The sequence below is a fragment of the Rhinatrema bivittatum genome, chromosome 3 (genome assembly GCF_901001135.1).
Source record: "Rhinatrema bivittatum chromosome 3, aRhiBiv1.1, whole genome shotgun sequence".
Classification (NCBI taxonomy): domain Eukaryota; kingdom Metazoa; phylum Chordata; class Amphibia; order Gymnophiona; family Rhinatrematidae; genus Rhinatrema; species Rhinatrema bivittatum.
In genome coordinates, this window is record NC_042617.1 from 497023212 (window position 1) to 497041721 (window position 18510).

General features: G+C 34.8%; 1 protein-coding gene across 1 annotated transcript in view; it reads left to right on the plus strand.

The window, feature by feature from the left end:
- Nucleotides 1-7024: 7024 nt before the first annotated feature.
- Nucleotides 7025-18510, plus strand: part of TFAP2D (transcription factor AP-2 delta) — a 128145-nt gene continuing 116659 nt past the window's right edge. The window contains exons 1-3 of the mRNA XM_029596111.1: nt 7025-7688; nt 8312-8809; nt 11575-11635. Coding sequence (XP_029451971.1) covers nt 7650-7688; nt 8312-8809; nt 11575-11635 — 598 coding nt within the window. The 5' untranslated portion in view covers nt 7025-7649. The remainder of the gene's footprint in view (nt 7689-8311; nt 8810-11574; nt 11636-18510) is intronic.

The window sequence follows — 18510 nt, forward strand, 5'->3', positions numbered from 1 at the left end:
TCAATGGAGCGCTGCTGCTTTTAGCGCTGAAAAGATAAGTGGTGCGTTTGTAAGTGAAGGCTAATGTCGCTTCTTTAGCCCAGACTTGTGTGTGCCTTCGATTCCATGTGCAAAGGAAGGTGCATAATATTCTAGCTGCAATACAAATCAAACAACTAAACACAACCATAATAGTAAGAAAATGAATTGGGAGAGAGGGAGGCATTTCAAAGGGATTAACAAATCCGAAGATCACTGTCTGCTTTGATATTTTTTTAAGTCCAAATTTGCTGCCGCTGAAAAGCAGGGACACCTTTAGTCGCTATGGGTTTTTTGTTTTGTTTTGTTTTGTTTTTATTTTAAATTAAAGTTTTTTCAAAGTTTGAGGGTTTATTCGAGAACCTTTCCATCGAGGCAGTTTCGTAGACTGGGAGTCTGTTTCCTCACTGCTTTTTCCCACCCTGTGCTAACTAGCAGGGTTAACATCTGGAGTTATTTATAACATAGGCAGCAGATGCAGCTGTTTTGAAATGGTGCATGACTTGCACTAAGAAATTACTCAGTGAGGCTCATTTATCAGTAAGCCCTCATGCCAAGCCTAGCACCGGCATTGGCTCTTTTTAGTCTTTCAGCAAATCTCTAAGGGGCATTAGTGCCCAATTAGTGCCCAGATTAGCCCAGAATTTAACAAAAATCACAGTTTGTCGTGTGCTTGAATTTTAACCTTAAAAGGAGGGTAGTCAGTAGCTCTATGCTAGTAATATGAAAAGGGGTTCTGGTGGTATAGGTGCAAAAGGATGCCCAATGGAATTTATCAAAGTGTATGGGATGGGGGGGGGGGGGGGGAGTCGAATAATACTTAAAATTCACCATAGCTGTAAAATAGTGTTAAACCAGTTCCTGGAAATGTATCTATTTATCTATTTATTTAAATGTTTTATATACCGACGTTCCAAGTGAGAACCACTAGATCACAAATTCTCTTGAAGAGGAACTTTTTTTCAGAAATAAATGTTCTGAGGGATGGAGGCATAGGTTTATAGGTTCTTTATACTTTATTCCCTATTTCACTAGTTGTTTCACTACAACAAATGCTATAAGTGTTCTGCTCGCCATTAACTCCATTCTGTGTGCAGACTGACTGCTTCATCCAGACTCTTTTAAGCACAAGGTGGTGAAATAGCATTAGGCATTCTGCTATTTAAACATTGCAGTCCTTTGTAAAAAGGAAGCAAATCACGCAAGCGAACAAATAAAAACAACAAATAAATAAACAAGCCTGTAAAATTAGCCCAGTAGTGACCTACTTCTTATGATGAATCTACCAGTTTGTGTTCGTTTACTATTTAGATCTTATTGGTAAAGACATTGCCAGCTTATAAATGGGCTGTCATTTGCTTTATTGTGGATTGAACGTCTTAATTTTAAAACAATAATATTAATACCAAATATTATTAATAAAATAATTATTATTATACATCGTTTAAACTAATTTCTGAATCAATATTCACATTCTTGCCGCCAGATCTAGTCTTCCACCTATGCATAAGGTGTTCAGGGAGGAACATGTAAATAATCTGCGGTTACTCCAGTGGACCCTCAGGAGCAAAATATAGTTTATTGACTAAAAATAACATAAACTTGCAATTAACTCACTGTTATCTAAAATGTGCATTCTACATTTTCTGCTGTACAGTAGATGGTTCCTGCAGCAATTACAAGTAAATTTTGTTCTTCATTGGAAGGCAAATACTAGAAAGAGCAAATAAAAAAAGAAATAAAAAGGTTTTATTGCATTCTTTTTCTTCTCCCTGTTCCACTGTCCCCTAAGATAAAATCATTGGGGCTCATTTAAAAAAGAGCAGCCAGACTAATTTTCGTTTTCCGCTGGGATTTCCCTGCACCTCTGTCATTTTGCTCCTGAAGATACATTATTCGGGTGCTAAAGTAAGTATGCCAGCCCAGCCGACAGAAATTTAGCACTAGTGCAGGACTGAGTGCCTACAATGGAAAATGAAATTCATTTTCTTACCGTGAGATTGTAAATTCACCTGACCTTAAAACTAGGGCTCAGGAGAAGCACTTAGCAATTCAGTCTTAGCCCACTCCTGGCAGAAACAGCGTTCCAGTTTTTTGAATTATCCCTACTGCGACAGAGAGAAAGAAAGAAAGAGAGAGTGATTGATTTTAACAACTTAAAGTGTATACTCTAATTCCTCAACCTGCTTTACAACACAACAGATGTACAACTGTGCGACAAAGAATATCGTGTTGCTTTGTGTTCAAAGCTCCAACCAAGTACTAAAGAAGTAAAGAAACAGCTGCTACAGCAGCCTTGTATGAAAAAAGTTTTTAATATATCTCAAGTAATATAATTGCATTATTATTTTCACTGGAGTGATTCTATTTTTCTAATACCATTGTTTGTCTTGTCTTTTAGAAAATAATAATGATTACTTTCTTCCATTATGTGTTGGATTGAAAAGGTACGCTTAGTCTAGCTGAAGTTGCTTTCAGACATAGGGTGAAGATTATATTTAACAAATCAGAAGTCTCACGCTCAAATATATTTCTGAATTTAATATAAATAATTAGTACATCAACGTTTGTAATAATGTATATTTTCTACTATCAGCCAGAAGTTTCAAACTGTATCTCTTTCATAATAGAAATTCTAAATCAAATATTGAAATAGACATTGAACATAATGTGGCAGATGCTCTCTTTATCTTATGTCACCATTAAATTGATATAATTCTAGTGACAAACGAAATCCAACTGTTTTTGAGCTTTACATTGACCAGAAACTCACAACAGCTTCCAAACTCAGTGATAGGCAATCGATTAAGAAAGTGCATATCCTCTTCCTTCTCCCCTTCCAATATGGATTTTTTTTTCTTATTCCAGCTTTGTACGGTCTAGCCTTTCATGTCTCATAGATTATCAGATCTTCTTCAGATGTACAGAAAAAAAAGGACAAGTACGCTGTAGGAGTTAGAAATTCATGACATAAATGGAAGCTAATTCCAGGTACAAATAGTATGAGTTTGATGTAACATTTCTGAACTTTAAAGAACATTTCTAAACTGCTTCTCATGAAACATGCTCTAAAGAGTGGCTAAAACTGTGTTCAGTTCCCCTTTTTGAGGATTTAAATGTTCTTCTGTGTACACAAGTACACATGTCTTCTTATACACTATAGAATATATGAGAAAGAAGCAATGTACAAGTTACCCTCCTCTGTTAAGCAATGCTGAGTTAGATAATGCGTTGCTAGATGATGATGATGATTATACATCTTTTAGATTCATTTCTGAATCAATACGAACTTTCTTATCCATAAATCATAGTAGACATACCTATTTACTGAGTTTTCTGGAGTCGATATTCAGTTTCAGTTTAAAAAAAAAAACAAAAAAACATTTCAGGTATCAAAAAATCACAATACCCACTTGTTTTGCATTCTAGTTTGCCTTGCTTGCAAATATACATACTATTTGACTGTGATGCACTGAAGTGGAATACCGGGAATACAGCAAGCTAACTTACTGAAAGATTGTTTTGAGTAGTCATTTACTTTTATTGGCTTTACCAAAATGAATTGGAAAAACTGAATATGAGAAATGACTAAAGCTTTGTATTCGAAATGTTAATCTGAACTATTACACTTAAAAATAAGTTTCAATTGCGTTAATTATATAAATTTTCACTGCACTATTTTCCTTTCTGGACCAAATACATCAGCTTAGATAACAGAACATATTCTTTAAAATGGGAAGCAGAAATAAGTTTTATTGGGTTAATCAGTGAGATTAATGCAAACATTGACAAGACAGAACAAACAGGCATACAACTAAACATTTGTATAACAAAAAATTCGAGAGCATTCATAAATGATGCGAATTTCTACAATTCTGAAGCTGGAAACCACATTTCTAATATTGTAATTATTAAGACCCTGAGTAAACTACAACTAGTAGAATGCCCAAGACTATTTTAAGAAATATCATTAACCATCAGCTGATCTAACCGTTTTAAAATATTCACAAAAGGATATAATGGATCTTCAAAGAAAACCCTTTTTAAAACTGTATTTCTTCTTGTAAAGTCTTATAAAGCTGCAGAGAGTATATAGATAGATAGATAGATAGATATCCAGAAGTAACCAGAAGTAAGAAAAGTTTTTAAAAAGTAATGTAATTGTCAGGATTGTATTCCCACAGCCTCCACCGAAGTTCATGAAAATTACATACAAGTTAGTAAGATGTATATTTATATATATGTGTGTGTGTGTGTGTGTGTGTGTGTGTGTGTGTGTGTGTGTGTGTTATTCAATCCTTGTATTTCAACAGCCTTCATTAATATTTGAAAAATGTTCCTTTTCAGATTAAATGTTTATTCAAATGTTCATCAAGAGAAAACTGCTTAGGAAAAACATAGCGATGAAGCTACATTTGAGCAATGGAAATGGAACCAGATAATTACTGGGAGAATGGTTGCTCCCGAAAGATAAAAGATAAAAACTATATATGTTTGAAATGTTATCGTGTAAAATTCGAATACCTGAAAGTTGAGGTTTTCAGTAAAATGTTTTTTTGGACTGCTTTTTGACAAAAAATGAGAGAGAGATGGACAGGGAGAAGTGTAAGTGTGTAGGGATGAACTGAAGGGACATGCATGTGTATTCGTGCAGAGGGCACAAAAGGGTCTATACAGGAAAGAAGGAGTGAAGGGCATGAGGCCCCTGCATCCTGGGAAAACCTATGTGTACAATAGTATTTAGCACATTGGTCTAACAAGACGGAAACTGGGAAATTGTACGTTGAGTCTCTTGCATTGAAACTGCAAGGGTAGATGAGTGTGTACTTTTATATTAAAACTCTTTTGTCACCTCTACAGCCAACAAAAACAATTTTGCATTTTACTCAAGGCTACAAGTGGGGAAAGCAGAGCATGCAACCTCTATTTGATTGTTTTCTGATTAACTGGACATTAAACTACAATAGGGAACAATGCACTGGATGGTTCACTTGAAGTCAAGTAGCCCATTTGCAAATCATTCAATTTTTTTTAATCTCAATAAACACAAAATGCAGTTTGGCTCAGTCTAGTAATTGAAAAAATGGCACTCATATGTATATGGTACTGGGGAATTTTTCAACTTTCCCTTCATAAGCAATAGCTTTTTGTTATACAATTTGAAGTACTTGCTCCTGTCTATTTTCTTTTTGGACAAAAATCTATTTTAAATGTCAGTTTCTTGAAGCTTTAGCATAGGGTCGCAATAATAAAAACTCTTTGGAAACAGAGCCTCTGAGTAAAAGAGAGATGCTAACAAGCTTTTATTTTAACAAACATGGTATTAGATGTAAGAAAAGAAGTAAAACAAAAGAAAAACCAAGCCATTACAACTCAAAGTTTATAAACTTATGATGCATTACTTTTTCAAAATTATTGATTTTCCAAACGCAAATGGACTGCAGAAAATTCTTTCAGGTCACCGGTTTTCCCATGTTTTGAAAGTCTAATTTAGTAAATAATATGAAATCATTAATACAGGCTGCAAACTTTAGCTATATAGTTCTGAAGATAAAGAGGCAGGGCACGACTTTGTTTAGCGCCTGTGTTTTAACCTTTATAATAGTGTCCTTAGGTCTTTTATAGGTTGAATAAAAATATATATATAAAAAAAAAATGAAAACGGACAGGGACAGGGGAAGAAAATGGTAACCTTATTTGACACCGGGAAGATGCATTAATAATCATCATGAGCCTCCTACACCTGAATATTGGTTTTCCTTTCCATCATCTTCATCTTATCTTCTGATTGGCTGCTTCGGTGTTTATATTCATCTCTGAAGAAGAAAATATGAAAAATGTTACGTTTCTCTCGGCAAAGGATGTTGTTCCTAAACGACTAATATTAACAGAGAGAGAAAGGAAGGAGATGTGGGGGGGGGGGTGTCTTTTATTTTTTATTTACTGAATATATATATATAACCTTTATTTATTGGGAATTCATCATGCAATTGAAATAAATCGGAGGATTTATTATTCAGATATGCACTTTGTTACTGCCTGCACTACTTGCGATACCTTTACAAAATAACACTGCTTTGCAAACAGTCAAAAACAATTGCCATATCCATCAAAAAGTGCAATACAAGTTTACTGTGTTACACGAAACAGGGTTTTCCTACCTGTTTCATTTTTCTTTTAGGGTAAACTGCACAAAGTCTGTCACAATTACCCTGCTAAAAGAAGGTGGAAGACGTAGGTAGCGCTTCCTGCTGACCCTTATGCAAGTCTGAAATATCACTTTGCCATTGCAGACAATGCACTCCGTTTTAGTCGTCTGCCTTTGTCCATTTTTACAAAGCAAAGAGATCTGCATGACAGGTCCGGTTAGCCTGCATAAAGAGATACCAATAACCCCCCTCCAAAACCCACACATTTTCACACACACACACACACACACAAGCACACACGCACAGACAAAGAATCTGTTTGACTGTTTGCCTGCGGCTGCTATTAAGATGCCTTCCTATCTGTAACACTTAAAAGCATAGCAAAAAATTAAACGGTAATTAATAAGAAGATGCACCCTTTTATATCTGGAGGCAATACTTGTGACTATGAGATAAACTGTATCACAATGTTCATCTGAAGGAAAGGTGAATGAAGAGATTGTCATAACCTTTCTAATTTATTATTCCAATTTTTTTTTTATTCGATGTTCACAATTATTTTATTTCTGTGCTATTTTGAGGTGCATATTGCTGCTCACAGTCAGCCAAATTCATATTTTTCTTTCACCTTGGCAGATCCTTTTAAATCACATAATCATTCTAGTGCTGTTTACTTAGAATTCTTCCATACTCGAAAGATGAAAGGGAACACGAAGAGAGAAAAGCATGTGAGCAGGTTCCTATTTTCTATCCTTCCGAAAACTTTATAACGCTTTGTCTGCTATCCTAACGTGTTCAGAACTATTTTTTTTCACTCATGCAGCGTCAAATTAAGAAGAAAAAAAAAAAAGAATCTGAAAATCTGAGCCATCGTAAGATTAGCTTATTGTCTGAAAGAGTAAAACAAAACTCGTTCTGAAAATGAATACCTCTTTCTTTTTATGCGAGGTTGTATGAAAAATAGTAAAACATACCATCCTACTTGATATATATCTATATGACTTCTGATTAAATATATATATCTAAGAAATGTATACAAAATTCCAGTGGGCGACATACTTTCCAGGTTAGGCAGCATAAAGCATTATGAGGTTGGAAAAATGGATAAAAATGTTGAAAGAACCCGCAGTTCCTTATTAGGCGAAGATACAATATTTATTCCTTGTCTCCTGGGATGAAGCTCTTCTATCTATTGTCCTCCCAGTTCTCAGTGCTGATGCTTAATTTTCAAAACTTCTATATTACCAAGGGACCTACGACATCAGCTAAAGAAATACCCAGCAAGTACAAAATCTGATCCAGGGAGCGTCTTTCGTGCAGAGGGAAAAAATTTTCCTGCAGCTTTTTAAGGAGTGCAAAGCAAGACCATTACATCCTTAGGCGTGCCTACCTACATTTTTGGGAAAATACAAGAAGTTTGGATTTTGGGGGTATATCCTGCTAACAAAAGGAAAACTGCAATTCTCGGAAAACAAACAAAACATGTCAACTACTTTTCCTGGACTCGTCCATGATACAGAGGTATTTTGGTGCCGCTCTCTTTTTAATCCTTAGAACCGTTACATTTAATTAAAATCTGCTTCCGATAAGTTAGAGAAGAAAAAAAAAAGAAATTCGTTAAGACATCTGTCGCCAGGAATATGACTCTTTACAATATAACAGTTGCTATAACGAAAAAAAAATTCTGATAACAGATAAACTTCAGAAAGGATTAAATGAGTAAACTATTAGAACACCTTTTTTTGTTGGATCGGATTAGGAAAGCTTTAATGCATTTTAGAGAAAGTATAATGTTGTATAGGATGAGTTTTCTAAGCGGTAAATATAGCAAAATAGCATTAGATATTTTGCGGGGCTGTGGAACCCTTATAGCAAACACAGAATATACTTTATTAAACAAGACGTCTTATGTTTATCGTAAAGTCCTAAGGTATAGCTTTGAGAAAGTCTCCAGGCTTTTATATGAAGCTATACGTTTCTTTGCGTGCATACGCTTTGCTTTTTTTTTTGTTTGTTTGTTTGTTTGTTTTGTTTTGTTTTTTTTTGTCATTTAAAGATTGCAGGGTACCCGACATGGTATGGTATTAGTGTTTTAAATGTCAAACCTAAGAGGGTCTTGCATTCTTTTTACCCCTTCGTTTCAGATACGTCATGATGGATCAAACAGTTATCGTTTGATGCAGCTCGGATGTCTGGAGTCTGTGGCCAACTCAACCGTCGCCTATTCCTCCTCGTCTCCTTTAGCATATTCCGCAACTGGTACTGACTTTACTTCCCCTTATTTCTCCTCCAATCACCAATACACACCACTTCATCACCAGTCCTTCCACTATGAGTTCCAGCACAGCCACCCAGCTGTAAACCCAGATGCCTACTCCTTGAATTCTCTCCATCATTCGCAACAGTATTATCAACAAATCCATCATGGCGAACCGACAGATTTTATTAATCTCCATAATGCCCGGGCACTCAAATCTTCCTGCTTGGACGAGCAAAGACGAGAGTTTGGGTGTCTAGATGCTTACCGTCGGCATGATCTGTCTCTTATGAGCCATGGGTCCCAGTATGGGATGCACCCAGATCAAAGACTCCTGTCAGGACCCAGCCTAGGGCTTACAGCCTCGGGTGCAGACGATTTGCAGGTAAATAAGAGGAATATTTTCCCTCTAGAATATTGTCGATAGATTTGTCCTTTAGTCGAAGACAAAGAATAAAATATAATAAAGCTGACGTTATTTAACATTAAGGACAAAGCAGGACTAACCTCAGTGATCGAACACAATCTTACCTGGCTTTAATATTTAAACTGTTGGAGATAGTTTGAAGATTTTTGTTTTTGTTGTTGCTGTTTTGCGGTATTTCAGAACTCAGTTGTCATATCTTTAAAACAGAAAACAAAAAAACCCCTGTCGTTTCTTTTATTAAATCCACATAGATTATAATTTCTAAAGACTTCTTTAAACAGTATACTTTGGAAATCGTATACCATATTAAAAAATAAGATTCTTTTATGATACGTGAGTATTTGTATGTTATCTGTATCTAGTTCAATCACTGTTTTCAAACTATAATGTACTTCACATTATAAATACAAGAAGAAGCATAGCAAAACAAAACTGATCTTAGCAATTAGAGTTAAAATAACTCGAAATCTTTTCCATGATTACTTATATTACATACATCTTTTTCCTCAAACTTGGGCATGTGCTAATTTGGAAAAAAAAAATGGAAGTATTTTAATGCGCTAAACGGAACCTGTGTTATTAAAATGTCTAAGCGACAAAGTTGTGCTCTGCTGACCTTTCCCGATTTTACTTCGGAACAAGATATTATTACAAAATTCTCTAATAACTTCATGTTATTTTTCGCATTAGTGTAGACCTAGAATTTCCCTATCCACATGTTCGGTAAATAATATTCTGAGATCAGAAGGGTATTCACTTTCTCAGACAGCATTTCTGCCTCCACGGCAACCCAACACACACATGCGCGCGCGCACACACACACACACGCACAAGACTTTCTATTCAGTGATGAGCTCAACTAAAACCTGTTTATTCCTTCTTTAAAAAAAGACACGTCTGCTGCTGATTTTTTTGTATCTGTACAAATTTTTTTCATTGCTAGGCACAAAGCCTAGTATTTTTCAAAAAGAGGGGATTAGACCATTTGCAAGGTCCAAATAAAGAGTAAATCCTTTGCGAAAGAGAACCGTAGTTTATCCAATTTTCTACTTAATCCGACTCAACTGGTCATTTATGCAATGTCATCTGACTAAACAACACGCTTCCCTTAAAAAAAAAAAAAAGCTTGGTAAAACTGCAGTCAAGTGCACGAGAGAAAATCAGCAACTTATTATATAACCACTTTAGATCTTTAAACGAAATAGCTGTAAAATTATTCTGGATACAGTTTATAAATCTGTTTTCATAATTAAACTATATTTAATTTTTTTCCCTACTCACTGTGAAGAGTAAGTACATTTCGTTTTTATATGGCAAATGCCAGAGTAAACATGGTTTTCATGAAATCTCAATCATACATGTTTAAAAAATATACCTATATATATATATATGGATTGAAGTCATAGTTGATGAAATAGCCACCAATTTTCTCGATTTCTTTTCTTCTTTACAAAAGTCTGTTAGCTTGTTGCCTCATTTTAGATGCAACCCATGTAAATATACTTTTCCTGAACAGAATTTTAAGTAAAAACCTAATTGTAGAGAGGGCGCTTAAGTCACTAGAACAGATGCAAACAGTCTTGAGGCTGCAGTTACATCTTTCAGTCCCCTAAAAAGATTTGCTATGCCCAACAAAGGAACCTGTCACACCTTTTCCCGTCACCGGCTTAATTTATGCCAGCTCTTCCAGTTTTTCTGTATTGATTTGATAATCACTTTAAGGCAGAACGTAAGAAAAGAGCCCGTGAGTTTGTGGAAGAAAAAAAAAGATTCAGTAAGCCTTCCTCTATACAGAGAAAATTAAAAAGAGAGAAAGACAGGCTGTACGGTTTTTTCTTTTTTTGTTTTTTGTTTTTTTTTTTATAAACCTGAGTTTTAATATGCACAAATTATCTCCACGTTCACGGAAATGTTCACGGGCTAGTTGGTACATTGATACCCTAAAAGATATTTTCTATTTGAAATTACCTACCGTTTTTAAAGGAAGCTTAGTCACATGCGTTCCCTTAACAAAAGGCATTATTATTTAACTTTTGAATCGAACTCATGAATTAGGAAGAGGGCCTTCCATTTTTCCACTGCCAAATGCACATACTAAGATGGCATACTTTTACCAATGCATTTTCTGTAGACACAGGCCTTTAGAAATGAAGGCCCGAGAAACTAGAAAGAATTTCTTCAACAACAAAAGCCTGTGAAAAGTAGACGTTTTGCTCAATAAAGTTCCACATTTATAAATTACAGAAATGCATGGGACTTCAATACTGTTCTCCTGGGGGGGGGGGGGGGGGGGGCGAGGTTGGTTGTCGTTGTATTTTCTTGTAATTTTATTTCTAGAGGATATTTAATTACAGATGTCCCGTTACAACTTGTATGGGAGCATTAAATGAGTTCGCATGGGATATATTAAAAATCTTTTTTCATATCCCAAGATTAATAGGAAACATAGAACATTACATCCATAAAGATGGAGAGTCCTATTTAGGCAATAATTAAGAAATGGATATGCAATTTCTTAAATTCTTGGCAGAATGTTATGGACTGTATGTAATTAGCATTATAATGACCATACAAATAACTTTAAGATAAATACAATGACGGCGATATAATGCTCTTTCAGGTTTTCTTTTTTCCGCTCAATGCTCTTTAATGGATAGACATATATTTTATCTATGCATGTATGTACTGTAAACATATTTGCGCATATCTGATTTATATTAAAGGGATCAGTGGAGGCGCAGTGTGGTTTAGTACTGAACGGTCAAGGTGGGGTGATAAGGCGAGGTAAGAAGGCTTCTATTTATTCTTTGTTACATTTACTGTAAACAGGAAAAGACGATTTTATTTCAATTTCATTTTAGCAAAATAATATTTAAAAAAATATATTATCTTTTGATTAGTTTACCAGTTTGGGAAAATTAAGAAAATACAGAGTGGAAACTAAAGAGATGTACCTGGTAATTTGAAATAAAAAATTCTAACAAATCAATGAACTATAAAACAGCATTTTTGTTACAGATTACTAACTTTTAATAAAGAAAAACAGGTGTCAAAGACTGTCTTTGATGTCACTTTCCCGCTGCCAATCTTGTAAATCTATCACGAATGCGTTGGGTAAAACAAAAGTAACAACCATAGAATGTGATAGGAGCATTTGATATACAACATAGCTTCAACAATTAAATTAGAGCTGGACAGCTAACCGTAGGCTAAATATTCCACTCTGGTATTGTTAATTTTGTGTGTTAGTAAAAATACCTACCTAAATTTACCAGTTAGTAAATAAATAAATAAAAATGTAAATTTTATTCAGCATATATGTACAGAGGTTATTTTTAAGGCAATATCTATGAATGTTTTCTCAGATATTGCTCATAGTAAACAGACTCGGGGGGGGGGGGATGTTTGGGGCGAATTGTAACTAATCTCTACAATATATGCTGGTAGGAATAATGGAAAGCAAAATGAGATAGAACAGTATGTTAAATTGTAAGAATCAGTTTTTTCTCCTAACATAAAAGGACCTTAATGTCCTAATCTATTCTCTATAGGCACACAATAAGGCATCACCTTTACACGTTTGTATTAAAAGATATTGCAGTTGCACTATCTTATTTCTGAGAATTTCCAAATTGCCAGTATATTATTGTAGAACATAATATTACAGTATGTCTTATAAATGTTTTTGTATTATACATACCTAATTATATTTTTCTCCAAAATATTATAAAATACCATAAAAATTAATTGAAAGAATTGTCTTTTTTTTTCTATGCGGAATGAAAAATTTTATTCATTTGGTGTGTACTAATTGAATCGTTCCTGATACAGTATTTCAATCATAGACACTAGTGCTGCTTATTGTGAAATGTTCCATTTGCCCATGGCAAACATTATTCAAGGGTTAAAATATATCAGCTTTAAAGCCGAGAAGTAGGAGCTTAAACTAATTTATTATGATGTAATTTGGATGACAGATTTACAGTCTAGAATGTTTTAATAAATCCAACAATACATCTGCCTTTATGCTGGCTTTATTAATATTCTTATTATATACATTTACATTTTTCTTCTGTACGCCACATTGGACAAAATGTCTGGTTCTAAATCCGGCCAGTCCAGTGACAAATAATCTCAACGCCACAACAAAAACATATTAAAGCAGTTGACCATGTCGAGTTAACCTATAATAAATATGAACGCTAGTCACAACGATATATGTTGAATAAAGAAGCAAAAGAAGAAATACATTGTGTCAGAGCAGATGCGAAGTTGTTATTTAAACAGTTTGGACTGTACCACCAGAAGCAAAATAGACTTTAATTAAGAAGAGTGGGTGAAGGTACAGATGGTGCTGAAAGGACAGCTCCGTCAATTATAAACCCTATCCGTCCTAATAATACGAGCATTTCGTGAGCAATTGTATTTCTATCTTGAATGTGTATATTTAGATGTTTAAGTATTTTTACTGAGACTCTAAAATTAAGTTTTGACACTGTAAATAGTAAATACCGGGATTTATTTAGAAGAAAATTCAATTGTTTATTATTTTAAAAAAATGTAGATCCTAAAGAAATGTGCTTAAAATTTAGTAACTGTTGCAATTAAAAAACAAATAGCAATAAATAAATAAAATTCTATTGCATTTTTACATTTTGAAATATTTCTAACCAAATTAGTTTTAAAGTAATAAAAAGCACATAATTTCCTACTTTTAAAGACTGAGCACAAACTATTTCTCTAGTTATGCTACATCTAAAATATTTGAATTTGTCTTCAGATATCTGTTGTTATTTATTAGATTTGAAACAGTTTAGTATAGTTTCTTAACTAAATAATAAAATGGGTTTCCCTTAAATCTGGATCTGATTTAACTTCTCTGGAATTGGATTTTAACCTCTATGGCAAGGCAACATTCCGCACTCACTTCATTGTTATATGTGTATCCCTAAGGATCTTCGATTATCAATCTGCTAGGCTAATTCCTCAGGCAGTGAAGGTAATGAAGGACTTAATATAATGCAGGTGAAAAAAAAACTGACTTTTTTTTTTCTAATGAGCTAATTCTGTGCTTCTCTTTGGAAAATAGGGTAAAATAGTTATGGAATTATAAAAAAAAATACTGCACCAGAAAAAAAAAACGTTTTTAGTGTAATCTACGTAGGATTATAGACTGACGTGATAGAAATATTTTAAATAAAGAAAATAAATAAGACCTGTTTGTTCTGTCACGTTAGTGCCGACATAAAATTAAACGCTTTACGAAAGCAAATGCATTTCTTCATAAAACCTTTTCTTGCTCAAAGATAATTTCAGCAACAGTATAGTACAATCTTAATGGAAACTGTTACTTTTGATATTTTTGCTTATTGCAAGAATTATTATCACCTAAATCATAGTAAAAAAAAAAATTCTAAGTAGATGCTCAAAGACAAATTAGATTGCGTCTAACAAAACATGCAAAATATTAAGGGGCTTATTTACAAACTTCGACATTACATGTCAGGCAGATACAGAAAAAAAATCAGGATATTTGCAGGGCATTGTCAAATGAATTATATGGAGCACAACGTTTGCGCTTTCCAAAAAGAGCTGTCTTATGCCCGCGTTGTAAACGGCAGGGCACTGACTTCAGTCCTCCAGGTCAGAAACTGGTGGAAAAATAGATGCTCCCTTCCCTTTCGCCAGCCGCCAATATGGACAGTTTGTATGACAAATATCAGAATTTAAACATTTTTTTTTCAAAGCTGAGGCCACTTTATTTTAAACAAGGCGACCAAATTTGCTCCTGCTTTTTTAATAGCAATACATTTGGCGAGGAAAACAACCAATGTGGGCGCGTTTTCTCCCGTAGAGCTCCTCAGGTTGCTTGGGGAGATTTATCTTCCTCTCACATTTCAGCTTCCTATCATTTGAATATTTTATGGAAATGAAGATCTATACCTTTAGGCTGGTGGGTAAAGCCATGCTTTTAGCCTTCCTTTAAAAAGACAGCGCTATTTTCAGAGCTAAAGACAACAATGCTGGTTTGTAATTATGGTGACATTGTTGATGGTGGTACTAAGCCCTGTGCAACAGAATGGTCACTTTGCAAATAATTGTGTGGCGCGCACACACTCGTGTGACACAGCTAAAATTATATATCCTGTAAAAATATTTTACACAGTTACAGATTTTCCTTGATAGACAATGTATTACAATTAGTTTATATTTTCCTTTAACGTACATTGGAAAGTAAGGACATTTACAGCATTCTGTAGTGGAGGTAATTAGCATCTTGATAAATAATTGCCTCAAAGTTTATCCCTAGAACCCTACGCTATGGCTTTCAGGTTGTGAAGGATTTAACCCAAAGCTCCACTACTCTAGCCATCAGAACCAATAATCTTTACTTTACCTAGTGCTCCTGTATCGATAGCCTTTCTAGCCTCGGGCATGTGCTTTGATATGTTAATATTTCTGAGCGCCAAATTCTGCAGAGATCATATTAATGTTGTTCATACAGAGTGGAGCTTTGCCTTAGTTGAATATTCAGATATCCTGTTTCAAAAGAAATTACTACAGAAATGAAGGTCCTATTTAGAGGAGTCTTCGTTTATTAAAAAAAGAAAAAGCCTTCTTATTTTTCGAGAATATGTAGTCTTGGCACAACCTTTACATTTTCAAAGCATCTCCTTAGATTCCCTCCAAAAGAACCATGATATAGATTTTGCATATTATCTAGTATTAATGGGTGATCTTACTGCAAAATATTTGGATAAAAAGATAGCAAGATCGCATTTGGCCCTTGTCATTTTATGAAATCTAAATGGCAAACTCCAAATAGCGCTCTTGTTGCACTTTGTGATCATCTAGTCTTGCTGCCCCAGGCAAATTTCAGAAGCTTAAATACTGTTATAGCCTCTGGGCCATGAAGAGACGACCAGACTATTGGCAATAGCTCTTTTTCGATTGCCCGTGGCAACATAAAATACAAACTACTGTACTTTGAATCAAAACATTTTTGGGGAATTAATATTATCTGAACTCTACACGTTTTAGGAGATCTTGAGTTTGTCAAATGCTTAGAGGTGACTGGTATCTGAAAGCTGAGTCATAAATGCCTGGCTAGATATGTTGTCAGATCGTGTTTATGTTAAAATAGTCTCTTTAAAAAAATCAGAATTGGTATCCAAAGAACAACATTGTAACCATCCTAACATTTTCTTTCTCTACATTTTTATTTTTTATAATTGCCATACTTCATTTGATGGCATGACTGCAGTATGTAATATTTTTGTAATCCAACACATACACACACACATAACACATACAGACACTTCAGATTCATGTTAACAGAATCATAATATATGATAAAGAAGCAGACTGGATAAACACAGCCTTACGAGTACACGTTCCACAAAAAAACCTCCACTCAGCAAACAAAGCACTACTAACAATCCCTTCAGTAAAGTCAGCAAAATTAACCCAAGTGAGAGAAAGGGCTTTATCATTGGCTGGGCCCATACTATGGAACACAATGCCCCCTGAACTCAGATTACAGAATAATCTCAAAACTTTTAGGAAAAATTTAAAAACATGGCTCTTTAAAAAAGCCTTCACTAAAGAGTGTGGAGGGTAGAGAATGAAAATACAGGGTAATGCAGATGAGAATGAATTTACTCAATCCTACATTTAATATCTCAAAGCGATAGTAACTCAATAATATACCTGTACTTGACCAACATTACTCAAATGATTTTATTTATGAAATTGTAACCGAACTTTATTGGCACCTGTTAGAATGTACGATATCCTACATTTACTTACCTTAGTCTATGTGCCTATTTGTAAACCGTTGCGATGGTATATAACTTAGCGACGGTATAGAAAAGCTTTTAAATAAATAAATCCACATTTTTTCTTTTCCTCAAGGTATTGTCGTCAGCTGTAAAATTCATGTTTATTTTTTAGATAGTGAACATCAATATATCTGCAGTATATATATTATAAATTTTGTTATACCATCATTGGTGTGCATTATATACACTGTACTGTGCCGCAGCATGGTTATTTAACATTTTAATTTTATCACTGTATTTTTATATAAATTGAAATGTAGCTCATTCAGCACTCTAAGAGTAGGGAACAAAGCAAAATAAGCAAATAAATAAATAAATAAATAAATAAATAATTAAATACTAATTGCAGGAGCCATTTGCAACTTTATTTGATGTAGTGTTGTGGTGCCAATTACAACGGGTAGAGTCCAATGCCAGTATTATTGGCCTCAGCCTTGTGGTTTAGAGCAGTGGCCCTCAACCTAGTCCTTGGGACACATCCAGCCAGTTTGATTTTCAGGATATCCACAAAGTATATGCAAGAGAGAGAGAGATCTGCATGCATTGCCTTCATTATATGTAAATCTATCTCATGCATATTCATTGTGGATATCCTGAAAACCTGGCTGGTTGGGTGTGTTACAAGGGCTGGACTGAGAACCAATGACTTAGTGATTGGTGGAAAAATAATTTCCTGTGGACTGGTTTCAAAAAAAATTGGAAGCCTATAAAACTAAAATAAAATGTTTCAGATTGTAGAAAAATATTTGAAACCAGAGGTTTGTCAACTTTTTCAGCTGCCAAAAATGTGGAGCACAAAGAAAGTGAGGCAGGCACAATTTACTTTTGCAAATTGTATTAAAAACTCTGGCTGTTTGAACAGACATTGGGATGGTAACTTTGAAACAGACGTGCAGGTGCACATGTGTGCGCGTTTGCCGGCTCGTGTCCAGAAATACGGCCATTTTATAACATACACATGTATATGTGTGCATGTTATAAAATTGGCTGAGTGTGCGCACATGTGCATGCAATTTTAAGTGGGTACATACCTGCATGCAAATCCTGTTTCCACTGTGTCAGTGGGGGGATTTTAAAAGGGGCATGTGTCCATGCCATTGCGAGTTTCACCAGTTTGTTCCTAGTTCACCCAGTTAAGGGATAGGACTTCCCAATCCCCCTAGTTTAATAATCTCCCTTTCCCCCTGTTAGCGCCAACCCTTAAAACCCTGCTGCCTTGCCTAGATTCTTTTATTTTATTACTTACATGCAATCCATGCAGTAGTAAAGTTACGCAGCAGGGACCCCCGCGTGTGCCTGTGCATGTAAGTATTTATGCACATAACTCTTGATCTTCCCCTGACATGCTCATGCACCATCCAGACCATAGTGGGAGATATGCACATACATGGGCGGCTTATAAAATCCACTCGGCATGCTCTGGCCTAACCTGTGCACATATTTCCAGTCTTTGGCACCCTCAGGGCTTTTAAAATTTGCCTTTAAGTCTTAAATTGCAGCCTTTGACAAATGGCCCTTTAAAATGCTTTGCAGACTTTGCACTGGAATTATCCCTTCAACAGCAGTACAAAACCAAGTAAAAATGGGTCCCCCAAAATATTTCTAAAGTGTAGTTATTTACAAATTTCTCACTTCTGCAAAATTCACCAACTGTATAAACTCAGACTTTCCAGGAATATTCAGCCTATGACACTGTTTTGCAGACTACAATAAAATGATATTTGGGTTGATTTGATTATTTATCAACTCTTTCTCTATACAGAATTACTACAGTGTGTAATGCTTTTGTAGACAACTGCAGAATGGAAGCCAAAATTA